The following is a 26,429-nucleotide window of genomic DNA, read 5'->3' as shown; positions in this document are numbered from 1 at the left end:
TTCACTGCTGAAGTGAAAGCCATCCTCTCTTGGGGAATGCTGCATTTTAGTTAGCTTTGCGACAGTATCAAAAATACATGTGGGATTGTTCTTACTCTCCTCAATTAAGTTGGATAAATAGGATGATCTAGCAGAAGTGAGGGCTCTTCGATACTGCACGGTACTGTCTTTCCAAGCCAATCGGAAGACTTCCAGTTTGATGTAGCGCCATTTCCGTTCCAATTTTCTGGAATCTTGCTTCAGGGCTCGGGTATTTTCTGTATACCAGGGAGCTAGTTTCTTATGACAAATGTTTTTTGTTTTTAGGGATGTGACTGCATCTTAGGTATTACGCAAGGTTAAATTTAGTTCCTCAGTTGGGTGGTTAACCAAATGTTGTACTCTGACGTCCTTGGGTAGGTAGAGGGAGTCTGGAAGGGCATCTAGGAATCTTTGGGTTGTCCGAGAATTTATAGCACGGCTTTTGATGATCCTTGGTTGGGATCTGAGCAGATTATTTGTTGCGATTGCAAACGTAATAAAATGGTGGTCCGATAGCCAGGATTATGAGGAAAAACATTAAGATCCACAATATTTATTCCACGGGACAAAACTAGGTCCAGAGTATGACTGTGGCAGCGAGTAGGCCCGGAGACATGTTGGACATAACCCAATGAGTCGAGTATGGCTCCGAAAGCCTTTTGGAGTGGGTCTGTGGACTTTTCCATGTGAATATTAAAGTCACAAAAAATGTGAATATTGTCTGCCATGACTACAAGGTCCGATAGGAATTCAGGGAACTCAGTGTGGAACGCTGTATACGGCCCAGGAGGCCTGTAAACAGTAGCTGTAAAAAGTGATTGAGCATAGATTTCATGACTAGAAGCTCAAAAGACGAAAACGCAGCCTGCTATCATAAATGTTGGCAACACCTCTGCCTTTGCGGGATGCACGGGGGTTATTGTAACCAGGAGGAGAGGCCTCATTTAACACAGTAAATTCATCAGGCTTAAGCCATGTTTCAGTCAGGCCAATCACATCAAGATTATGATCAGTGATTAGTTCATTGACTATAACTGCCTTGGAAGTGAGGGATCTAACATTAAGTAGCCCTATTTTGAGATGTGAGATATCACAATCTCTTTCAATAACGACAGGAATGGAGGAGGTCTTTATTCCAGTGAGATTGCTAAGGCGAACACCTCCATGTTTAGTTTTGCCCAATCTAGGTCGAGGCACAGACACAGTCTCAATGGGGATAGCTGAGCTGACTACACCGACTGTGCTAGTGGCAGACTCCACTAAGCTGGCAGTCTGGCTAACAGCCTGCTGCCTGTAACTCTATTGCTAATCCTAACTCCAGATATAACCCTAACTCCAGATGTAACCCTAACCCTAACTCCAGATGTAACCCTTTCCCTAACTCCAGATGTAACCCTAACCCTAACTCCAGATGTAACCCTAACCCTAACTCCAGATGTAACCCTAACCCTAACTCCAGATGTAACCCTAACCCTAACTCCAGATGTAACCCTAACCCTAACTCCAGATGTATGCCTAAACCTAACTCCAGATGTAACCCTATCCCTAACCCTAACTCCAGATGTAACCCTATCCCTAACCCTAACTCCAGATGTAACCCTAACCCTAACTCCAGATGTAATCCTTTCCCTAATTCCAGATGTAACCCTATCCCTAACCCTAACTCCAGATGTAACCCTAACCCTAACTCCAGATGTAATCCTTTCCCTAATTCCAGATGTAACCCTATCCCTGTAATTAAGGCTTTATTGTGTAATTTTCTATTCACATAGAAATAATGAGTTATAGATCTGTCATTCTCATTGAAAGCAAGTCTAAGAAGCAGTATATCTGTTCTGTGCACGCTATTTCTATTATTCCTGTTCTAACTTTTTGTTTTTGCATCTTTTACTTTTGGTTTGGTACACCAGCTTCAATCCGCTGAAAATACAATATTTTTGGTAATTGAAAATATATTTCACAGCTGTTTAGATGGTACACTGATTCTCTCCACTATGCTTGTTTTGTCACATAAACTGAAATTAGGCAAACTATTAGAATTTTAGCAACCAAGAAATGGCGGAGCAATTTCTGCATATTGCAACTTTAAAGAGTGTATGATTGTGTGATGTTGTTTTTATGTTCATCCAGAGCTGGTGAAATGTCTGCCTGGCCTAGCTCCCAAGACCACTCTGACCTGCAGTAAAACGGGCAAGAAAGAGAGCTGCTCCCTCACCTGCGCCTCCAAGGCTCACTATCTGGCAGGTAGTGACATCCACATACAATAACCATGTCCATTCACATTGCTGCAGCTCTTATTCTCCTATATATATGATATATGATATGATATTATTGATTTGAATGACTTCTGAAGCTGTAACAATATGTTTCATCCTTTGCAGAATCTGACAGCAGCTATACAATGAGCTGTGGCATCCCCATCCTTCGAGGCAAAACCCCAGCCAGACTGAACACAAGCAGCAGTCAGAGCTGCATAGGTACAGTGTCCCACAGATTCAGACTCATTCTTAGGACTTTGGTAGAAGGTTGTGGCTGGAACTAGGGTTAGAGATAGGGTTTATCTGGAGTTAGGGTTACATCTGGAGTTAGAGTTACATCTGGAGTTAGGGTTACATCTGGAGTTAGGGTTAGGGTTACATCTGGAGTTAGGGATAGGGTTACATCTGGAGTTAGGGTTACATCTGGAGTTAGGGTTACATCTGGAGTTAGGGTTACATCTGGAGTTAGGGTTAGGGATAGGGTTACATCTGGAGTTAGGGTTAGGGTTACATCTGGAGTTAGGGTTAGGGATAGGGTTACATCTGGAGTTAGGGTTAGGGTTACATCTGGAGTTAGGGTTAGGGTTACATCTGGAGTTAGGGTTAGGGATAGGGTTACATCTGGAGTTAGGGTTAGGGAAAGGGTTACATCTGGAGTTAGGGTTAGGGATAGGGTTACATCTGGAGTTAGGGTTAGGGTTACATCTGGAGTTAGTGTTAGGGTTACATCTGGAGTTAGGGTTAGGGATAGGGTTACATCTGGAGTTAGTGTTAGGGTTACATCTGGAGTTAGGGTTAGGGATAGGGTTACATCTGGAGTTAGGGTTAGGGTTACATCTGGAGTTAGGGTTAGGGATAGGGTTACATCTGGAGTTAAGGTTAAGGTTGTGGTCAGCATCAATGTATTTGTATATTGTTCCTATCTTTGCCACTGTTTCATGGACTGAATGGTTCTGTTCTCGTGGAATCCTTCTTTACACCCATCCACCTACACTGTTCTGTTTACCTATAGAGACAGGCGCACCTCCAGTGAAGCAGACTGCCTCTTTCAAGATCAAAGATGCCAAGTGCCACCTGCACCCCAAGCTGACAGGCCGGGCTGAGGACAGGGGCCGAGCGCTGGGGCCAGGTGAGGGGCCACATCCGGCCTACATGCCAGACCTTGGTAATGATGGCCTTACAAAAAGACCTGCATTCTTTTTCTCTGTATGTCTCATATTCAGTATGTGCATATCAAGCAGCACATTTGGGGGTTTGTGGGCTGTTATGTACACTACATAGTGTACAACTGTCACTGTGATTGTGTCTTGTGATTGTGTCTTGAAGCCAATAATCTGTCTAATTTGCTGTTGTTCCCAAACCAGTGCTGCCACCCCTAACTAACCCATGAAAGACCTAAAAATTCCTGACACAAGGTAATGTTTATGCCTCTAGGAGGTGGACAGCCCTGCAATAACTGCCTGGTGACGTTTGTCAACCTCAAATGTGACTCCACCAAGAAGTCCAAAGGCCGCCGTGCCCGCAACCCCACCAATAAGGAAGTGACACGCATCACCCTTGAGTTGGAGGCGGAAGTCAAGCCAGGGGACACCACAGGTCAGTCAGTCTGGACACAATTACTGGGATTTACAAGATGTCCTCTTTGATATACCTACTTGCCACCATGCGGCTTGCTCTTTGTGGGTCTGGGCCAGGTTAAGCACTTGCTTGCTCTTTGTGGGTCTGGGCCAGGTTAAGCACTTGCTTGCTCTTTGTGGGTCTGGGCCAGGTTAAGCACTTGCTTGCTCTTTGTGGGTCTGGGCCAGGTTAAGCACTTGTTTGCTCTTTGTGGGTCTGGGCCAGGTTAGGCACTTGCTTGCTCTTTGTGGGTCTGGGCCAGGTTAAGCACTTGATGCAAAAAAGGCTTGATAAATATATTTTAATTGATTGATCAGGTCGCACAGTTACAGATAATATTTCCCTGTACTGCACCTTCTCCCAAATAGGGAGCTGTAACCTGAGTTGCCTGCGCCAGCGCATGGAGAAGCAGGTGAAGACGTATATCAAGGCCCTGAAGAAGTCGATCAACCAGGACCGTTTCCTGATCCGCGTGGCTGGGCTGGAGTACGAGGTGGCCCAGAAGCTGCCCCAGGTCGCCACAAGCCATGAGAACTGTGGGCCAGGCCGTGAGAAGGATAGCGGACACTGTGGTAAGACCAGTTAGGCAGACATCTTTCTCTGTCACTAGTTACCACCAACAGACTCTGCCTGAAACTGTTATAATGCTAATATAGCAGATGTTATAAACAGTCAAGGCAATGTCATGACACAAACCATCAACTTACATCTGTTGTCATTACTATTTATGACTCTTATGTATTTATGTAGTTTTAGAGTATTATATACTGAATACACAAACATCTCCAGAGATGTGTTGTGCTAGTTAGTTTGGAGCTAAGAAGAGTTTTTGGTGTTAGTGTGTGTACTGGACTGTATAGGTCTCTCACCAGAGCCCCTATGGCTATTCTCTCAGTCAGATGTTTGCCGGGATCATACTACCACGGGGAACAGGAGCGCTGCGTCCAGTGCCCACCTGGCACCTTCCAGGAGAGGGAGGGGCAGCTGGCCTGTGACCTGTGCCCTGGAAGTGACGGGCATGGACCTGCCGGGGCACGCAACATCTCCTCCTGCGCAGGTACATACACACCCCAGATGGCAGAGCGCACTAATCTCCATTCGTATGTCTGCATGAGCAAACATTGTGCAATAGCCTATGGTGGAGTGTAGCACAGTGTACTGTACATCTCTATCTGTCTGAAAGTGTCTATTGTCACTGTTGTCTACATCAAGGTCAGTGCCCCACTGGGTACTATTCCAGTGATGGGTTTAAGCCATGCCAGCCATGCCCGTATGGCTCCTATCAGCCAGACCTGGGACGGACCCTGTGCTTCCCCTGCGGAGGGGGGCTGAGCACCAAGCGGGAGGGGGCCAGCTCCTTCCATGACTGTGAGGTTAAAGGTCAGTGGTTTATCCAACCAGTTACATCATATTATTTTAATTTGATTTAACCTTTAACGAGGCAAGTCAATTAAGAACAAATTTTTATGTACTATGATGACATACCGAGAGGCAAAAGGCCTTCTGTGGGGACACGGGATTCAAATAAAAAATGTAGGACAAAACACACATCACGAAAAGAGAGATCCACACATCTGTGCGATCAGTTGAATATTTCATCTCAGATCTGGTTTGTAAATGTGTGTATGTGTCATCCCTCTCCTTTCTGCAGTTCAGTGCTCCCCTGGCCACTACTACAACACTACGGTGCACCGCTGTATTCGTTGCCCTCTGGGCAGCTACCAGACAGAGTTCAGACAGAACTACTGCATTACCTGTCCTGGCAACACCACTACAGACTTTGATGGGGCCACCAGTGTCTCTCAGTGCAAGAGTAAGGGCCTGATTGTATAAACCTGCTATCTGTATATAGGAAGCATTTTCAAAGGGAAAATATTTTACTTTTGGACTTTCAAAAGGTCCATGCCTTTTCTCAGAATATCAAATTCAAAATACAGGATGCATAAATTATCCAAATGTATCCAAAATCCCCACATGTCTAATTGAAAAATGTTTAATTTATCCAGCCAAATGAACATATATTTTTTTTATTTTTTTTTTAGATATTGTCTCTCTTTCCAAAGCTTCAGATGGATTCACAAATAATGTGTATTCTTGTGTGTGCATATATGTGTATTTTAGACCGAGAATGCGGAGGAGAGATGGGCGAGTTTACAGGTTACATTGAGTCTCCCAACTACCCCGGGAACTACCCAGCTAACGTGGAATGCATCTGGAACATCAACCCGCCCAGCAAGCGCAAGATCCTCATCGTGGTGCCTGAGATCTTCCTGCCCTCAGAGGACGAGTGTGGAGACGTACTGGTTATGAGGAAGAACTGTGAGAACTCTCATATATCCCAGCTCATGTGTTTGATACCATTCCATTTCATCCAGCCATTATTATGAGCCTTCCTCCCCACACCAGCCTCCTCTCTAAGCAGTGTGGTGTTCCACAACCATAATATCAATCCAATATGCCAAGTTAAGAGTATTCAGTCAATCTTCTGTTTTTCATGTCCGTTCTTCCAGGGTCGGCCACGTCCATCACCACCTATGAGACATGTCAGACGTACGAGCGACCCATCGCCTTCACCGCCCGCTCACGCAGACTCTGGATCAACTTCAAGTCCAACGAGGCTAACAGTGCCCGAGGCTTCCAGATCCCCTATGTCACCTACGATGGTAAACTCTCACCCATCACATGAACTCTCAATGATAAAACAGAGTGGGTAAGTCCTCGGATTTTGAGATGTTTGGTGTTTAATTTATCATGTTTTTTTGTGTATTTACAGAGGATTATGAACAGCTTGTAGAGGACATTGTCAGGGATGGAAGACTCTATGCCTCTGAAAACCATCAAGAAATCCTAAAGGTTAGTGCCTGCTGCAAAGATACATACTATTACATCCCTTAGTGGGTCATGTTCATGTTTAAATCAGGTGTTTTCTGAATAAATAATTGTATACTTGTCATATAATTGTATAAGTGTGCTGTGTTGTTGTCTTCTTTCTATCAGGATAAAAAGCTGATTAAAACTCTCTTCGATGTGCTGGCCCACCCAAACAACTACTTCAAGTACACCACTCGGGAGTCCAACGAGATGCTGCCGCGCTCGTTCATACGCCTCATAAGCAGCAAAGTCTCCGGCTTCTTGCGTCCATATAAGTAGTTGCCACACCAAGCCCGCCCCCTAAAGCACCAGATCCCGCCCCCTCTTACAGGCCAAACACAGAACTCTCACAGGACTTTAAACAAGTTGACCAAAATAACTATTTTTTTCTTCTATTTTTTCATACTGTAGAGGCTTTGACGACACACTTCACTATGCAGTCCCACATGTTGATCTTCTTCATCTGTTTGGTTTTAAGCCATTTCATTTCCTCCAAAACCATGCAGTCCATGAAGTCAACCACCTTGAGTCAAAGTACAGTCTTTCTCATCTCTTCTTTCTGAATATTTATCACCACTACAATATGTTGGTGTCTTAGTTTTTTTGCTGTTTCTATTAGCATATATGACCTTGTATGTCATTTTCACAGCAATCCCCAATGCGAAGGATGTGTGCGTATTTCAGATGACGCATGTTAAGTCTGTGTTGACAAAATGGACAACGGTAGTGGCATTTATGTCAGACAAGAAGAAGGATGTTACAAGGGTAATAAGTTTGTCACGTGTGTTTAGAGTTGGAACTGAGTTATCGTAAATGTGCTTTAATAAATAGTCTTTCACTTGAGTTCCAGCTTCAGCTCAATCCATTCCAGGACGAGTCTGTTTCGATAAATGTATAACCTTTTGTAGATCTATATCCTCCATAAGCAGTCCTCAAGGAGAAGGACCTGTCAGTTTCATGTCATAGTTACATTCCACAACATTCAAAGCCTTACTATATCTGAGCTCTTAGAGCAACTTCTTGTTAAGGTGTTACTGTTAAAACAGTTATTCTATGTTTTTTTCTTCTGTCCAGATTGTATAACTGTTACCTATGTTCAGACATTTTCTGTTATTCTATATCCAAGTTAACTTAACAAAGCGTATACAATGTAGTTTATCATTTTTTCCAGACCGTGATGGACATTTTGGAAAATAAATAGAAAACTAGATTTGCGAAAGCCACAGGAGAGAGACAGAAATGTCTCTATGTCTCTGTGGACCATGACTGGTGAGGGAGAGACAGAGAGACATCTTAATTAAGGGACACGCCTCTGTTGATACAGACAATGTCTTTGTTGGACACGACTCTGTGAGAGAGAGACAGAGAAATGTCTTTGAGGGACACGACTCTGAGAGAGACAGAGAAATGTCTTTGAGGGACACGACTCTGTGAGAGAGACACAGAATTGTCTTTGAGGGACACGACTCTGTGAGAGAGACACAGAGAAATGTCTTTGAGGGACACGACTCTGTGAGAGAGAGACAGAGAAATGTCTTTGAGGGACACGACTCTGTGAGAGAGAGACAGAGAAATGTCTTTGAGGGACACGACTCTGTGAGAGAGACACAGAGAAATGTCTTTGAGGGACATATATTTGCTGCTTCTTTTAAAAAGGTCACTTTAATTCTTCAATCTCAAGTCCTTTTTCTGGTGTTTTCAGACCTCGCATCACACTAATAGTCCATTGCTTTAATACAGGGGTGTCAAACTCATTTTGCTCCGGGGGCCGCATTCAGTCTTCAACAAGGTCCGGAGGGCCGCATTGAATTAAAAAAAATATTTCCTTGCTGTCAATCGGTTTAGGAATTTTGAAATTGTTTTAACTTTCAAGTTTTTATTGTTTTACTCAAACCACCCGCGGGCCTCATTGGACCTATGTTTGACACCCCTGCTTTAATATAAAATAAAGTTGAGAGATGCATCAGAAGTATAAATATAATTCTACCACCTGTCCTCATGTAAATGATAGTCACATCACATTTGTCTCTTCATCCATGGCCTACCAACCCATTTTATTGAATTTTTCTTTCAATCTTGTAAATAATGAAAATAAATTTGACGGGGATTGAATCCTTTTAATCCTAATTATCTTGAGCAGGACCCCAAACTATATCCCACCCATGTCCTCTTCACCCTCTCCCTAATCCAAGTACCCCATCCCAACCCCCTTCCTTCCCAAACGCCCATGTCAGATTCTGTCCCAATAAGACCAGCTCTTCCAAAGACTGTCCGCACGGCAGGCCAAGTTATTATCTTGTGTACTAGATCTAGAGCCTGTCGTCCTACCTTTGTTGTATAAGTGCAATGAATTAAGTCTCCATTGTGTTACTCCTCTGTGTCCAGAGAAATACAAAAAAAAAAGTTTTAATCTGCCAACACATATTGAGAACATATTCTTGGATTTCTTAAAACAAAATTGTGACTGACATTAGGGTTGTGAATAAAGTTCAGCATCCCACTACAATAATGTTGAAATACCAATATAGTTGATCAATACAATAATATTGCATTATTGAATTATTGCTAACAATTGCATTGTCAATGTAAAAGCTAATGACAATGATAACAAGTAATCCCCTCAACACTCTCAAACCCTCATTGAAGACAAATAAATATATGACTGCTCATAAACATCATATGGATTTCCCTTGCGAAACTCTGATGGTTTGTTGTTTTTCAGTTTTTGTTGTATATAAAAGAGAAAATAAACAGTGGAAACAGTACAAGCTACTGTACACAACCTTTAGATAGTGTACATGTGCTTCTGGATAAGGGAAAGGGATTTTGACCACATTGCTAAATTGTAAGACAAGAGTGGTCGAGCCTTGCAGACCAGAGGTACTGCTTAATACAAGGCACACATAATGCCATATCTGTATCCCGTTGAATGTTTCCAAAAAAAAGCCTAGTTACATTTATGGTCTTAAGTTGCCATTACTATTTATATCATCCAGTGTGTTTTCTCTAAAGCATTTCGATGTCAATAGCGCTCACTGTTCCCACCTACCCCAACTCACCATTCCCTCCCTCTTTCATCTTCCTCCCTCTGTTCCTACAACCTGAACACGTCAGATGTTTCTGTTTTGTAGCATTTGATTTTTTTTAAACATGCGTTTGCTATGATGTATCATAGAGTTGATAATGGTATTTGCACTTGAAAATGGTTATTTCTCATGTAAAAATGTCTGGATTTTGTATTGTCTTTTTAAATGAATGGAATTGGTGTTCTTACATTTCTTGTAGCTCTCGTTTGTTCTTTAAAATGCTCATTCACTGTGTTCAACCCATAAAGATGAAGATGCACACGTACATGTAACTTTATCAACTGTCTAAAAAAATAAAAAAAATAAGTAAAAAAATAAAGAGTATGTACAGAGGTAAAATGAAAACATACTGTAATTGAGTTTAATTTCTAATATTATTTGATGCCTTAAGGTATCCCTTTTCCTTAAAGATGTTTATGAGACTGAGGACATCTCAGACAATAACCATTTCTTAAAACCAATCCATAAGGGGTGTGTCAGGTAGTATTTTCTGTACTGGGTTTGGGGACTGGTCTTTCTGACTGACCCTTGAAATTGGGATGGAAATAGACAATAAAATCCTTCTGGTATCAATTTAATCCAAAATTGTACTGAGATTGTATCCAGTGCTGTAGAACTTCATTCAGGGCTGGATCCGATACGTATCGCAGAAAATCGGCATTAAAATATAAAGGTAATTTCCGATTGAGACGACATATGCAGTATTTACTGTGAATGCAGTCTCTGCGAACAATGCCTTTACATTTAAATCGTGCTATAACGTGGATCTTCTGCGATACTTCTGTGTTACAGATTGAATCCAGCCCTAATTCTCATAGTCAAAATGCTATGGTGAGCAGATATATTTTGTATCCCTTATTAACAATGTTTAAACCATGTTTAAAATTTGAATCACAAACCTTTCTAAATGATGACCACTAAATCAAGTCATACAGAGCATGAACAATAATAGATGGAATAGAAAGGTTGTTGCAGTTTGATAAGTTAATGGTTGATATGAGTTAATGGTTGATATGAGTTAATGGTTGATATGAGTTAATGGTTGACATGAGTTGATATGAGTTAATGGTTGATATGAGTTAATGAAAGGTTCCTCCAGTTTTTTGTCACATCAGATGAAACTACTGACACTGCAGCTGTAACACCGATTTGTTGACAGTGTACGTGCTGACGTGACAAACCAGGGCCTATGATGCTCCTAATGTCATATTTAGGCAGAGCCCAATGCAGCTGAGAGATAAGTAACATAACATCCTTCTGCTTCGAAGGGCACATACAGTGGGGCAAAAAAGTATTTAGTCAGCCACCAATTGTGCAAGTTCTCCCACTTAAAAAGATGAGAGAGGCCTGTAATTTTCATCATAGGTACACTGCAACTATGACAGACAAAATAAATAAAAAAATCCAGAAAATCACATTGTAGGATTTTTTATTAATTTATTTGCAAATTATGGTGGAAAATAAGTATTTGGTCAATAACAAAAGTTTATCTCAATACTTTGTTATATACCCTTTGTTGGCAATGACAGAGGTCAAACGTTTTCTGTAAGTCTTCACAAGGTTTTCACACACTGTTATGTATCTTGCGTGGAGCCCCAGATCGGGGGAGATTATCAGTGGTCTTGTATGTCTTCCATTTCCTAATAATTGCTCCCACAGTTGATTTCTTCAAACCAAGCTGCTTACCTATTGCAGATTCAGTCTTCCCAGCCTGGAGCAGGTCTACAATTTTGTTTCTGGTGTCCTTTGACAGCTTTTTGGTCTTGGCCATAGTGGAGTTTGGAGTGTGACTGTTTGAGGTTGTGGACAGGTGTCTTTTATACTGATAACAAGTTCAAACAGGTGCCGTTAATACAGGTAACGAGTGGAGGACAGAGGAGCCTCTTAAAGAAGAAGTTACAGTTCTGTGAGAGCCAGAAATCTTGCTTGTTTGTAGGTGACCAAATACTTATTTTCCACCATAATTTGCAAATAAATTCATAAAAAATCCTACAATGTGATTTTCTGGATTTGTTTTCTCATTTTGTCTGTCATAGTTGAAGTGTACCTATGATGAAAATTACAGGCCTCTCTCATCTTTTTAAGTGGGAGAACTTGCACAATTAGTGGCTGACTAAGGTTTATTCTCTATTTACAAAACAAAACGTTGACATGGTTTAAAAAGTCCTGCCACGGGTAACACTTAATGAGCCACTTCTGGGGTTGGGTTAAATGCGGAAGACACACTTCGGTTGAATGCATTCAGTTACGCAACTGACTAGGCATCCCCTTTCCCTTCTCTTTCAATTCTAAATGCTACGCTAACAGTTTGAGAGTGATGAATTTTGACAGACAATGAATAGTAACTACATGAACCCAAACTGGTAGAATTTTAGGAGGTGATACAATCTTAGGAACAATCAGGAAGTCGCTCTCTCAACTATAAAAACAGTGTTTCAATAATCTCACCACTGACAGACCTGGGTTGGGTTGTGATGTGCATCACACCTAAAACCATGTTTCAGATTCCTATCACTGACTGGCCACTGACTGACTGAAGCTTCTATCTACGTACTGTACGCTATGTAGTAGTCCATTTTTCTACCTTTTAATTTGGTTCCTTGACAACTGCCAATCACTCCATCAAACAAAGTCTTTAGACACCTTTAATTGAGTCAGATTCAAATTGCAACTCAGCAAAAACATTTTTACTGGTTGTCATGGTCCCCCCAAAAAACAATAACTTTGAGGGGAGGTTAGAGGAACTTTAGGAAGTTAAAACGATAGTATTCTTGTCAAAGGGTTACGTGAAAAGAGAAGTTATAAAGGCGCATCCTTAACTGTAACAATGACATCATGTCTATTCCCCATTTTAGAAAACAGACTGTGTAGAGGATGCCATACAATTTCATAACACAACATCCCTCATGGAGTTTATTATATTTTATTTAGAAAATGACTGAATATGTCAAATGAGGTTTACAAACAGCCTTTCATTTACCTACTGTACTGCATACTGTAGTTAGTGTAGTATCTCATAGTAGTATATTGTAATCATGATATTCATTAAAAGGCAGTTTTCGGGTACATACAGCATTTCTGTGCAGTAAGGCAAAAATACACTGCCCTCTATGAATATATACTGTAGCTGTCTGTAGAGCCAAGTAATTCTCCATCAATCAAATAGTGCTCCTTGCATATTGCTTCAAAGAAGGCATTTTTATGGGGAGAATAATCTTCTCATAAATGTAAGTGTCCCAGTGACCAAAGACTAGAGGATGGCTTAGTTGTGCGGAATCCATATTGAGAACATCCTCCTCAGACCTCACCCCTCATATTGATTCTGTAATGGTGCAGTTCCATTGCCCCTCTTCATGCCCTCAGTCCCCCAGCAGTCCTAGCTTCTTCAGGGCCTCCCGTCGGTCCTCTCCACTCTTGCTGTTGGGGCAGATGAGCACACTGATGCCATGGGAGCGGGGCAGCTTGTTATGGGACTCCCCATGAACTGGCTGGGGGTGGGAGGCCTCACCCTGAACATTCACAAAGTCTTTCCCAGTTCCTAGGGAGGCGGGGCGGGGTCTAGAGTTTCGCAGGTTGCCAGGGGACAGTGCGACTTTGGGACCTTGGTTGGCCCCGAGGGAGGTATTACTGGCCATGTAGCTGCTCAGGCCCTTGCCAGAGCGCTCCAGAGTCGCTGATTTGACCCCTATGGGAGGGGGAATATGCTTGGGTGGTGAAGGAAGTGTAGCAGGTGAGGGCAGAGTTTTGGCATTGTCACTGAATTGGGCTGGGACTGGGGCTGGGGTAGTGGGAGGGGCTGGGATAGTCGCTGAAACTGGGGCTGGGACTAGTGCTGGAGTTAGTGCTGGGGCAGGAACTGGGGTAAGGGTGATGGCTGGGACTGGAGCTGGGGTAGGGATTTTGGCTGGGGCTTTGGTCTGGGTGGTAACCAGGCTGTGAGAAGGAGGGGATGCCCATGACTTCCTGGATTTGGATGAAACAACAGGGCCTGAGTCTCCATCTTCAGTCTTCAGGAGCCCAAGCTTCCGTAGGGCCTCCCTGCGCACCTTCTGGGGGTCAATCATTGACCTGTCAATGGGCGAGGGGCTTGGGTGACTGTCTAACTTGTGAGACTTCAGGATAATGTTGGAGGGAAGCCTCTTGGGCTTAGGGGCCACAGCAGGTCGGCTCTTTGGTTCCAGGGCCTCAGAAATAGGGGTGGGTAGGACATCTGAGGGGGAGGGTAGTGCTTGGGTACTGACAGGCAAATCAACACAGGGTTTAGAAGGTGGTGCCTCTTGGGCTCCAGGGGAGGCTGGTGCAGCTCTCTTCATGGAGACCTGCCTGCGTAGTTGCTCCAGCTCAATGTAGGTCAGAGGACCTCTGAGTTCTGCAGGCACTGGAGGATCACTCTCTTCCTCTAGCTCATCATCCCTGAAGTCTGAGGGAGGGGGAATCAGCTTCAGATCCAGCTCAGATGGAACCTTAGTGTTGCACTTCGCAGGCTTGCTGTCTACAGAGACTCCTTTAGGCATGTTGTCCACAGAATCATCTGTGGGTAAATCTGACGTGGCTAATGAAGGGGTTGTTTTGGGGGTTTTAAATTCAGTGGACAGCACCGGAACTTTTGTGATAGTGGCCAACCCAGGAGCTTTGATTTCAGAAGACAACTCTGAGGTCTTGGGCACAGTTGCTATCTTTGGAGCTTTAGGGTCTGTGACTACTTCTGGGACTGTGGGTTCAGTGATTACCTTTTGGGGTTTCAGATCAGTGACTGCCCCTGGGGTACTGGGCTGGTTTGCTACTAATGGGGCTTTGGGCTCAATTGCTGCAGTTGGGACACTGGGATGAGTGGTTGCCCCTGTGACTTTGAGCTGGATACTGGCAAGGCCATTTGCCAGAAGAAGTGGTGTAGGCACTCGGCAGTTCAGATAAGACTTCCGATCTCTTCCTGAGTCGTCATGCTGGAGTTTTGATACATCTAGAAGACAGGCAGAAACAGCAGGAATTATTTTACTATCAAATTCTCACAGGTTGCTAAACTGGCTCGCACAATCCTGTCCTAAAACCTGGACACATTTTTTTGTGTCCTGCATGGGAAAATCCTGATGAAACTATTTTTAGTCGTACTCACCCTCCAGTCTAGTCTGTCCCATAGAGAGGTGGTCATGTTCGGCTGCCAGGCTGCTGGGGTCTGGTTCATCATTGGACAGGCCACTGTCCTCCTCCATCTCCAGGGACTCAATGGTGGACTCCAGAAACATGAGGCATGCCCGCTCCTCAACAGAGAGGTACTCCAGACTGTCATCACTCTGCCTCACACACACACAAAGAGGACACAAACACAAAGACAACAAAAATAGGAAACCCGTAAACATAGACATACTAGAAATGTAGAGTACGAACAGATTCAGAATAAAATAACAATGCAATTAATTGCTAACCTTTAATCAAGATGACATAACTACTGTATGTAGAACTGTATGCCAGCCCAGCTAGCACATTGTTCTGAGAACAATATGTTTCTTAGAGCTTGGTGGGAGCATGGTTGTTCTATGGTTATTTTGCATAAAACCTTCCCACAAATTATGGGAATGGTGCAGCATAGTTTCTTGGTTTTGGAACATTCTCAGCACATTTAAGGAACTTAACAAAAAAAAACATATGTTATTGGTATTTCATTACTTTATCATAATTTTCCTAAATGTTAGAATATGGTTACATGGGCCTCCCGGGTGGTGCAGTGGTCTAGGGCACTTCATCGCAGTGCTAGCTGTGCCACCAGAGACTCTGGGTTCGCGCCAGGCTCTGTCGCAGCCGGCCGCGACTGGGAGGTTTGTGGGGCGACGCACAATTGTCCTAGCATCGTCCGGGTTAGGGAGGGTGTGGCAGGTAGGGATATCCTTGTCTCATCGCACACTAGAGACTCCTGTGGCGGGCCGGGCGCAGTGGACGCTAACCAGGTCGCCAGGTGCACTGTGTTTCCTCCGGCACATTGGTGCGGCTGGCTTCCGGGTTGGATGCGTGTTAAGAAGCAGTACGGCTTCGTTGGGTTGTGTTTCGGAGGACGCATGGCTTTCGGCCTTCGTCTCTCCCGAGGCCGTACGGGAGTTGTAGCAATGAGACAAGATAGTAACTACTAACAATTGGATACCACGAAATTGGGGAGAAAAGGGGGTAAAAATCTTCTAGAAACGTTGATGTTGGGAATGTTCTCAAAGAGTTTAGAAAATGTTAAGAAACAACGTTCTTCTGTGGGAATTTCAGTATTTCAGCATAACGTTTGTTACAGGTTTCCTCGTGGTTCTATTTAAAGTAATGTTCTCAAATTGTTCCAAGAAGGTTAAGAACCAACATTCTTCTGTGGGAATTTGAGCCTTCAGACTAACTTTTCCTACAGGTTTCCTCGTGGATTTATTTAAAGTCAAATTGTTCCGAGAACATTAACAAAAAACTTTCAATAAAACAATAAGAAAACTTTAGTAATGTTCAAAGAACGTTCTAAAAATATTATTTTAAAACATATACAGTACCCGTCAAAAGTTTGGACACACCTACTCATTCAAAGGTTTTTATTTATTTGTACTATTTTCTACATTGTAGAATAATAGTGAAGACATCAACATTGTGAAATAACATGAATTTAATCATGTAGTAACCAAAAAAAGAGCTAAACAAATCCAAATGTATTTTATATTTGAGATTTTTCAAAGTAGTCACCCTTTGCCTTGATGACAGCTTTGCACACGCTTGGCATTCTCTCAACCAGCTTCACCTGGAATGCTTTTCCAACAGTCTTGAAAGAGTTCCCACATATGCTGAGCACTGCTTTTCCTTCACTCTGCGGTCCAACTCACCCCAAACCATCTCAATTGGGTTGAAGTCGGGTGATTGTGGAGGCCAGGTCATCTGATGCAGCACTTCATCGCTCTCCTTCTTGGTCAAATAGCCCTTACACAGCCTGGTGTGTTGGGTCATTGTCCTGTTGAAAAACAAATGATAGTCCCACTAAGCACAAACCAGATGGGATGGCGTATCGCTGCAGAATGCTGTGGTAGCCATGCTGGTTAAGTGTGCCTTGAATTCTAAATAAATCAATGACAGTGTCACCAGCGAAGCATCCCCACACCATCACACCTCCTCCTCCATGCAGAGATCATCCATTCACCTACTCTGTGTCTCACAAAGACACGGCGGTTGGAACCAAAAATCTCAAATTTGGACTCATCAGGCTAAAGGACAGATTTCCACCGGTCTAATGTCCATTGCTTGTGTTTCTTGGCACAAGCAGGTCTCTTCTTATTTGTGTCCTTTAGTAGTGGTTTCTTTGCAGCATTTCGACCGTGAAGGCCTGATTCACGCAGTCTCCTCTGAACAGTTGATATTGAGATGTGTCTGTTACTTGAACTCTGTGAAGCATTTATTTGGGCTGCAATTTCTGAGGCTGGTAACTCTAATGAACTTATCCTCTGCAGCAGAGGTAACTCTGGGCCTTCTTTTCCTGTGGCCGGTCCTCATGAGAGCCAGTTTCATCATAGCGCTTGATGGTTTTTGCGACTGTAATTTTAAAAACTTTCAAAGTTCTTTGAATTTTCCGGATTCACTGACCTTCATGTCTTAAAGTAATGATGGACTGTTGTTTCTCTTTGCTTATTTGAGCTGTTCTTTCCATAATATTGACTTGTTCTTTTACCAAACAGGGCTATCTTTTGTATACCACCCCTACCTGGGGGGCAGCAGGGTAGCCTAGTGGTTAGAGCATTGGACTAGTAACCGAAAGGTTACTTTGAAGAATCTCTTGTTTAACATATTTTTGGTTACTACATGATTCCATATGTGTTATTTCATAGTTTTGATGTCTTCACTATTATTCTACAATGTAGAAAATAGTACAAATAAAGCAAAAGCCTGGAATGAGTAGTTGTGTCCAAACTTTTAACTGGTACTCTACATTCCATTCTCAGCATCAACAAAACTCTCTCTATCCTCAATCATGTTAAGTGTGTTCAGGTGTGTTGGCCATGCCCACTAATTGGCAACTCTTGATCCTAATGAGTGCCTATTTCCTTTGAAATGGGGTGTGTTTCAGTAAACTAAAATGAACAGCTTTGTATGCGTAAAAAAACTTAGCATGCTAGCGCCATCCTGGTGGCGCAGCGGATGAATTCCATGGATAGAAAACAGAAGATTATAGGTTTGAATCTCACTGATACCGTGTCACAATAAAAAATACATGTGTTTGCATGATTAAGGAAATTAATTTCCATCTGTGCTTTTAAGTTAGCAGTGTTATTAAAACATTCAATGAAAGTTTTAAGGAAGTTATTAATAAACCTTCAAATAACCTATAACTTCTGTTCTCACAACATTTAAACAAACATTCAGTTTTACCAGTCAGGAAACGTATGGCTTCGTTCCCACAACCAATGTAAAACTAAAAATATACATTTCCACAACTTCCAAGGAACCAAATATGCTAGCTGGGAGGTATGTCTGTGAACAATATATCCTTGTATAACGTTAGGTAAGGCCTTCAAACACTTTTGGCTTGGTTTTCAGTTCTTAATAGTCAGTCTCTCTGTTTCTCTCAGCTAATGTAGGCTGAACAGCACATTGAAGCCCAGAGAGACTGTAGACACAGAGCGGATCAAAGTTACGTTTACCTTTCACACAGCAGGGAGGGAATTAGAAATGACCTCAGTACTCCTCCCGGCTAGCTTTTAGCTTTCATCCTATAATGCACTGCCAGAGGAATGTATTGCAGTGGATTTTAGTGAGGGGCCGCTGAACAACTCTGAAATGAACAGACTGGGTCCTCAAAGCAGTCGCTCTCTCTCATTTCTCTCTCATTCTGTGGAACCTCTCAGAGGCCCCTCTCTGAACAAACATCTGAATCTCTCACCCACAACATGAACAAGCCCACTAGCCCACTGACTCTTAGCATTGGGAGACAGTTGTACTACTGTATATAAACATATCAATTCATTGTCAATAAATCAAATCCAAGACGGGAGCGAGAAAGGCACCCTTTCATTTTTTGACATGTTGCATCTAGCTAGATCAATTCCAAAATGTTTACCACAATGGCAGCAGTGCAGCACATAAACAAAATCAAACATAAACCGGTGAAATCAGAGTCTCAGCTATTCTCCTGGTTAGTGGTTTAGGGTAAGGGAGGAAATAGCTTCTGCACGCACAAAGCCAGAGTTCATGCTGACCACACTGTCATAGCTCCCAGCGCTGTCCATATTGATCAAGGATTCCATGGCAACGCCGCCCGGCCACGTGTCACTCTTCGCCATGGCACAGGGACAGCGGGAGGAGCCAGGGCTTCAGGGGGCCTCTGCTAATTGGCTGGAAGTCACAGATGGGTCCAGATGGGGAAGTAACTGGGGGAAAAAATAAAGGAAAGAAGTATTAACGCTTGAGGCAAAAATCATTACATCATCATGAGGATCCATCCTACAGAGCTTCCCTTGTGTAAATTGTGGCATTTCTCTATTACAGCCCGTGTGGTTAAAGATTAGGAAATGTTATATACTCATACTATTGCTTTTAAGCCAGGCCTTTTTTAGCAGTGACAAAGTTTGATCAGTGATATCATGGTAAAGCAAAACAAAGGAGCACGCCCCCATTCACGTCAATGGGGCTGTAGTGGAGCGGGTCGAGAGCTAAAGTATCTCGGTGTCCACATCACTAAAGAATTATCATGGTCCGCACACACCAACACAACCAACACAGTCATGAAGAAGGCACGACAACGCCTCTTCCCCTTCAGGAGGCTGAAAAGATTTGGCATGGGCCCTGGGCAACTGGTTGGCATCCAACAACAAGCAGCTACAGAGGGTAGTGCGGACGGCCCAGTACATCACTGGGGCTGAACTCCCTGCCATCCAGGACCTCTATACCAGGCTGTGTCAGAGGATGGTCAAAAACTTTAAAAAATTGTCAAAAACTTCAGTCATCTAAGTCATAGACTGTTCACTCTGCTACCGCACAGCAAGTGGTACCGATGCACCAAGTCTGGAACCAACAGGACCTTGAACAGCTTCTACCAACCAAGCCATAAGACCTCTAAATAGCTAACCAAATACCTATCTGGACCATCTGCATTGACTCCCCTTTGTACCAACTCTTTTGACTCATCACACACTTATTATCTATCCTATTGCCTAGTCACTTTATCCCTACCTATTTGTACATATCTACCTCAATTACCTTGTACCCCTGTACATCAACTCAGTACTGGTACCCCATGTATATAGCCAAGCTATCGTTACTCATTGTGTATTTATTCCACGTGTTATTATCTTTCTACTATTTTTCTCTCTGCATTGTTGGTAAGGGTCCGTAAAGTAAGCATTTCACTGTTGATCTACACCTGTTGTTTACGAACAAATCACATTTTATTTGACATCTCTAAGGCAGTACTGTATATCCGTGTACAGGAGTGACAATAGTATGCATACTGTCTCTCTATTTAGCATCTATGTGCCCTTATCCAATAGAGGGATACACAGACAATGCCCTGGCCAAAGCTCAAGCAGTGAGAAAGGGAGAGGCTATTATGAGCCATTCGGGAAGTATTCAGACCCCTTGACTTTTTCCACATTTTGTTTCATTACAGTCTTTATTCTACAATGGATGAAGTAGAAAATGTTCCTCATCAATCTACACACAATACCACATAATGACAACGCAAAGAAGGTCTTTAGAAATGTTTGCAAATGAATAAAAATAAAATAAAAACCAGAAATACCTTATCAACATAAGAATTGAGATCCTTTCCTATGGGACTTGAAATTGAGCTCAAGTGCATCCTGTTTCCATTGATCATCCTTGAGGTGTTTCTACAATGTGACTGGAGTCCACCTCTGGTAAATGCATTTGATTGGGCATGATTTGGAAAGGCACACACCTGTCTATATAAGGTCCCACAGTTGACAGTGCATGCAAGAGCAAAAACCAAGCCATGAGGTCGAAGGAATTGTCCGTAGAGCTCCGAGACAGGACTGTGACGAGGCACAGATCTGGAGATGGGTACCAAAAAATGTCTGCAGCATTTAAGGTCCCCAAGAACACAGTGGCCTCCATCATTCTTAAATGGAACCACCAAGACACTTCCTAGAGCTGTGCGCCTGAGCCAAACTGAGCAATCGGGGGAGAAGGGCCTTGGTCAGGGAGGTGACCAAGAACCCGATGGTCACTCTGACAGAGCTCCTGAGTTTCTCTGTTCCAGAGTTCCAGACGGAAGTCACACTTCAGTAAAAGGCACATGACAGCCCACTTGGAGTTTGCCAAAAGGCACCTAAAGGAATCTCAGACCACGAGAAACAAGATTCTCTGGTCTGATGAAACCAAAATCGAACTCTTTAGCCTGAATGCCAGTCTGGAAGAAACCTGACACCATCCCTGGCATGGTGGTGGCAGCATCATGCTGTGGGGATGTTTTTCAGTGGCAGATCCTAGTCAGGATCTAGGGAAAGATGAACGGAGCAAAATACAGCGAGATCGTTGATGAAAACCTGCTCCAGAGCACTCAGGACCTTAGACTGGGGCGAAGTATCACCTTCCAACAAGACAACGACCCTAAGCACACAGCCAAGACAAGGCAGGAGTGGCTTTGGGACAAGTCTCTGAATTTCCTTGAGTGTCCCAGCCAGAGCCCGGACTTGAGCCCGGACTTGAACCCAATCGAACATCTCTGGAGAGACCTGAAAATAGCTGTGCAGCGATGCTCCCCATCCAACCTGACAGAGCTTGAGAGGATCTGCAAAGAACAATGGGAGAAACTCCCCAAATACAGGTATGCCAAGCTTGTAGTGTCATACCCAAAAAGACTCAAGGCTGCAATCTCTGCCAAAGGTGCTTCAACAAAGCAATGAGTAAAGGGTCACTGAGTAAAGGGTCAATGTGATATGAGATTTTTATTTGGAAGACTTTTTTTTTTAAATCTAAAAAACAGTTTTTGCTTTGACATTACGCGATATTGTGTGTAGACTGATGAGGAAAACATATATTTAATCAATTTTAGAATAAGTCTGTAACAACAAAATGTGGAAAAAGTCAAGGGGTCTGAATACTTTCCGAATGCGCTGTATATCTTTAAAGTGCAAAGGAGCGTCAAGGCATAAGGTGTAGTCTTGATGTGGACTTTAAGCTCCACCTGGAGCAAAGAGGTGTAAGATCTGTAACCACACAAGATTCTTATCCGGGCTACAGACGTACCTAAGCTCCTAATAAACATTATCAAGTGGCACTGTGTGAATCCCATCACGCCATGTCAAGCCATGCCACCAACAACCTGTTGGCATCCAGGCTTTACAGTAGTCAAAATACTGTACATGTAGTTTTTTTTTTATAGCAATTTCATTAGAACATAAAATATCAAATTACATTTGACCATCAGTTACTATTCAGATTGTTTTCATTCATTTTGCCCAGACATAGACCTAACAGTCTATACTGTTGCTCAACTCTTTCAGGTGAGTCCGTGGCAATATAACTGTGTGTTTTATTGACATCTATCACCATCTACCATTTGATTGCACATACAGAAACAGAAAGGAACAGTAATGATAGTGAATTTCCTTTGAAGGCTACACTGCGTTATTTCCGCCAAAACCCTGAAGATCCATCAACAGGCCACACAATGCTGCTGAATTACCTTGGGGTTTGGGTTGGGACAATTAATACAGAATATATTAATTACACTAATATTAAGCTATTGCCAAATATATCCTGGCACTCTGTACAGAATATCACCCCACCCAATGAAACAACGGGAGCTTAAGAAACATGTGGATCCATATAGGCCACACAGTACGGTGTTGGCAACAACAGATAGTGGGCTTTCTAGTTGGTTAACACAGTATTCCAGGGCACCCACCCAGTTAGTCTAGAGACTGATAATTAGGTATTCTGCCTGCCCCTCCCGTGAGGACATAATAGTATGAGCAACAGAGTGAAAGAGAATGTCCCAGCACCTCCCTACACACCTACAGGGCGGTAGTGGGAGACAGCAGCTTATACTCACTACACCCACCACAGAGATGTAATACACCTAGGAATGTCACTTTGCCTACTTCCTAGAAAACATGGTTTGTCATTGAACTAAGCACCCTGGCTGGCGCCCTATGCGATGATGTACCTCTGTGCATTTCAGGTAAATTACAAAGCAGAAGGGGAAATATGGAGAGAGCCTATCAGGTGCATTGTTAACGAAAAGAGGTAGCACTGGTGTCCACTGTCTGGCTTGCCCTTCCATGCACTATGAACCGTTGAAAGCTGCAGGATTCAGGATGGGGATTGCCTTGGATTCCATTTCAATGAGTGACAATGATCTTACTGTGTCAATAAAAAAGGAAATATGTGTCCTGTAAGATGAAGGACAGGCAGAACAAGAACTAGTTAATGATTTACAGTAAATAAACTGACATTCACAACATGTTGTGCAACTCCCAACCTACACAGATAACATGCATGAATGTTTAGCTTGGTACTGAGTAAATTTTCACCTGCACCATTATAATGTCAATGTTGGGCCGGCTTTGGGAGTGGCTTTGTGAATTGGCAAACATTGAAATCTCAGGTATGCATTGACACATATTACTAACCTATAGCTCACATTAGAGCACACCCTTTGGTTTTGCCACCATACCACATAACAGTGATAATGATGTTGAATCATGTGTCAATCATCTCTCATGGGAAAACCTTCCCACGGTACACCTGTCTGACTCCATTAACCAACATGTTGGAGCAAGTCAGACAATTTTTATCTCCAGAATGCAACACACTTTGAAAGGCGGTGACCATCGAGATGAGCATGATGCAAGACTTTGCTCTCAGACAATCACACAGAGTATCTGCGCATGTGTACGTACGGGTGTGCTACACGCTGCTACAACATGGTAGCTGTGTCATTCCTACAATACGTTGCCTTTTCTGTCCCCGGGAAATATCACTTCTCATTTAGTGTAAAATGTGGATTCCAAATAGCTTTAAATATAAGGTCAGGTGTCCTTTACCTTAAAAACACAAAAATATGGTTCTTGAAATTGAATTTGATACATTTTGAACACTTTTCTTCAGTATAAGCCATAAAATAATACAAATGTATAGTCCTAGTTAAATTCTCTCTCAATAATATGTTTTTAAATTGTATTTATGATTATTTTATATTAGATTTTCTGTGTGTCACTGATATCACTTTCCTTCGTTAGTTTGTTGTAATTCTCAATTTAAGAAAACCACCCTGTCCTACAATGACACCACATTCAGGAAGTGTCATAATTTCTTTGGTGGGAAAACAATGGTGCAAAGCTAAATATAAACACTCAGTTTTATAAATTATGTCATGTTTCATGTTATTAGTCTGCATGTCCCACTCATAAATGGCAGAGTTCTTTCTGTCCCTAATACTAAAACTGAAACTATAAATATATATTTGTTTTAATAAAACTTTAACTAAATAAAAACGATTAAAGTGGATCTGAAAACTAACTGAAACTAAACTGTATTTCAAATACAAATATTAAAATGAATAGAAGTAAAAACGAATATAAAACCACAAAACTATAATAACCTTGCCCCTGACAGCATGACACTCATGTAAATTAAGACTGTCCAAAGCTAACCTGCATTCGACACACATCCACAGCGGACCAACAGTTAAACGTTGGTCATAATTATATATTTAAAAAACAGTTCAGTAAAATATTGTTACCATTACCAAGAATAGTGTAGCCTCACAGACTATGGATGATCTACACATCGCATAGGATTCCAGCCTTGTGTCAATTCATGCGTGAAAGCATAAAATCTTGAACGTTTCGTAGAGCCTAAATACTTAAAAAAGGACAATGCAAGTATAAAAAGAGAAACGCACCTGAGAGCAGAAGAATAGTACTATTCCCTTTTCACAAAGTTACTTTGCACTCAAAGAAACATTATATCTTCAAAATTATCCAAAGTCATTTAAATACAATTACGGTTTTCTGTGCAACTATCCTATCTGCCTTGTCAAATCAGTCTTGTTGAAGTTCAGGTGAGTGCGACAGGCTCACTTTGTCCCGCCCCCTAATTCCACTGTGTCCAATCAGCACATATCTGATCTACCGTGTCTTTGGTAGAGCCAATGGGATAACAGAGAAATAGCCAACGTTTCAAGCAGGATAATGACACTGTATTACAGGGGTAATACTGGCAATACGGGTGTTATAAATCTTTTCTTATTAACTCTCAGTGAACCTGGATCCATACTTGAATATTATGCCCAAATAATGTATGAGGCCTCATTGACATGTAGGCTAATGGTATAATATATTACATATGATACATTTATTTGTATTTAAAAAAAAACATTTTTTACTTAACCTTTATTTAACTAGGCAAAATTATCGGGGAATCGATCTAGCAACCTTTCGGTTACTGGCCCAACGCTCTAACCACTAGGCGACCTGCACATATCTTAAATAAAGGACAAAGCCGTTGGACTGTATGCAAAATACATGAACTGCAATGGATTTGCAATTACATAAATCCAATTGTTGTCATTACAAAAATGAAAATCAATAACTTTGCATAGAGTATTTCCGCTGCACACATTATAACACATATTTTCATGATGACTGTTGTCAAATTATACAACGGGTGGGTCTAATCCTGGATGGTGATCCACAAATTACCACCGGCTAAATCTATGACCTATTTACTCTGTTCCGTTTGACTGCGCAATCCACTGTCTCATCAACTCAGCCAGGCTATTTATATACTAGATCTACACGGTGAAAATAATCTAGACATTATCTCCCATTTCTTTTAGACTAGCATTTGGTTTTCAACAGCAGAAATGTGTAATAACCTTGCTGTCTGCCTCTCCGACATTTGCAACATTGAAATTCGATCTCCAGCTGTCCCTATGTATGGTAACGAAAGTGTTGGGAATCTGAAGGAGACAGACAGGCTGGCAGCTTTTCTCAACCAGTCGAAATCATGAATCAGCCACATTTTTTATGGATATATACTAAGAAATGTCAATAGAAAAACACAAAATGCAGCGCATTTGCTGTCATTCTAGCTTCAATTTGAAGGGATTGTGTTAGCTGAGTAGTTGGCTATCTCTTCTGAGCAGTGTGGCCTATGCCAGGCAAAATCGCACATCATTAGCGCATTGTTATGGATGTATCCCCCCAAAAAATCACTAGAAAACAGCTTAAACAAATGTAAATGCAGCTACTTTGCTGTTATTCTGGCTACACTGTTTGACGTGACTGTGTTAGCCAACTTTGGCTAGTTAGCAAGCAAGGGACAAGAACTTTGCCAGCCATCATGGCAACAGAACATTTAGAACGAATGACTGGGTCGCATCCATAGATACAGAGCAAAACGACTGGGTCGCATCTCTGGCAGTGTTTTGGATACATATATAACAATGAGCTAATGATGCTAATGATCGCCTGGCAAAGAAAATGTGCTTTCTCATCAGGACACAGTTCAGAGGAGGTAGCCAACTACACAGCTAATGCATACACTTCAAACTGAAGCTGGTAAGACAGCAAACTAGCGGTATTTCATGTCGTTTGACCTGTTTTGC

At 42.3% G+C, this 26,429-nt stretch overlaps 2 protein-coding genes across 6 annotated transcripts in view; one reads left to right on the top strand and one right to left on the bottom strand.

Annotated features, from left to right (window-relative positions):
• The window catches only part of LOC109869711 (signal peptide, CUB and EGF-like domain-containing protein 3), a 104,731-nt gene extending 94,691 nt beyond the window's left edge, over positions 1-10,040 (top strand). The window contains exons 10-21 of the mRNA XM_031804351.1: positions 2,152-2,265; positions 2,403-2,498; positions 3,292-3,408; positions 3,714-3,875; positions 4,265-4,468; positions 4,792-4,953; positions 5,109-5,276; positions 5,548-5,709; positions 6,018-6,215; positions 6,407-6,559; positions 6,670-6,749; positions 6,894-10,040. Coding sequence (XP_031660211.1) covers positions 2,152-2,265; positions 2,403-2,498; positions 3,292-3,408; positions 3,714-3,875; positions 4,265-4,468; positions 4,792-4,953; positions 5,109-5,276; positions 5,548-5,709; positions 6,018-6,215; positions 6,407-6,559; positions 6,670-6,749; positions 6,894-7,046 — 1,769 coding nt within the window. The 3' untranslated portion in view covers positions 7,047-10,040. The remainder of the gene's footprint in view (positions 1-2,151; positions 2,266-2,402; positions 2,499-3,291; positions 3,409-3,713; positions 3,876-4,264; positions 4,469-4,791; positions 4,954-5,108; positions 5,277-5,547; positions 5,710-6,017; positions 6,216-6,406; positions 6,560-6,669; positions 6,750-6,893) is intronic.
• A 1,928-nt stretch (positions 10,041-11,968) lies between these two features.
• LOC109869650 (specifically androgen-regulated gene protein-like) lies at positions 11,969-24,868 on the bottom strand. 5 transcript variants are annotated; one of them, XM_020459920.2, is made up of 4 exons: positions 24,723-24,868; positions 19,030-19,221; positions 14,967-15,144; positions 11,969-14,813 (listed from the first exon to the last, which is right to left on the bottom strand). In XM_020459920.2, exons 2-4 carry the CDS (start codon positions 19,132-19,134, stop codon positions 13,213-13,215), a joined length of 1,884 nt encoding a protein of 627 aa, XP_020315509.1. In that variant the 5' UTR covers positions 19,135-19,221; positions 24,723-24,868; the 3' UTR covers positions 11,969-13,212. The 5 variants fall into 5 exon arrangements, with proteins under 5 accessions (XP_020315509.1, XP_020315510.1, XP_020315512.1 ...); XM_020459921.2 differs by having other exon boundaries at positions 19,051-19,221; XM_020459923.2 differs by having other exon boundaries at positions 18,496-19,221; positions 24,723-24,867.
• Positions 24,869-26,429: the final 1,561 nt, after the last annotated feature.

Source organism: Oncorhynchus kisutch, linkage group LG24 (genome assembly GCF_002021735.2).
Source record: "Oncorhynchus kisutch isolate 150728-3 linkage group LG24, Okis_V2, whole genome shotgun sequence".
Lineage (NCBI taxonomy): Eukaryota > Metazoa > Chordata > Actinopteri > Salmoniformes > Salmonidae > Oncorhynchus > Oncorhynchus kisutch.
Note: the sequence above shows the minus strand (reverse complement) of the source record. Positions and strands in the feature narration are given on the sequence as shown.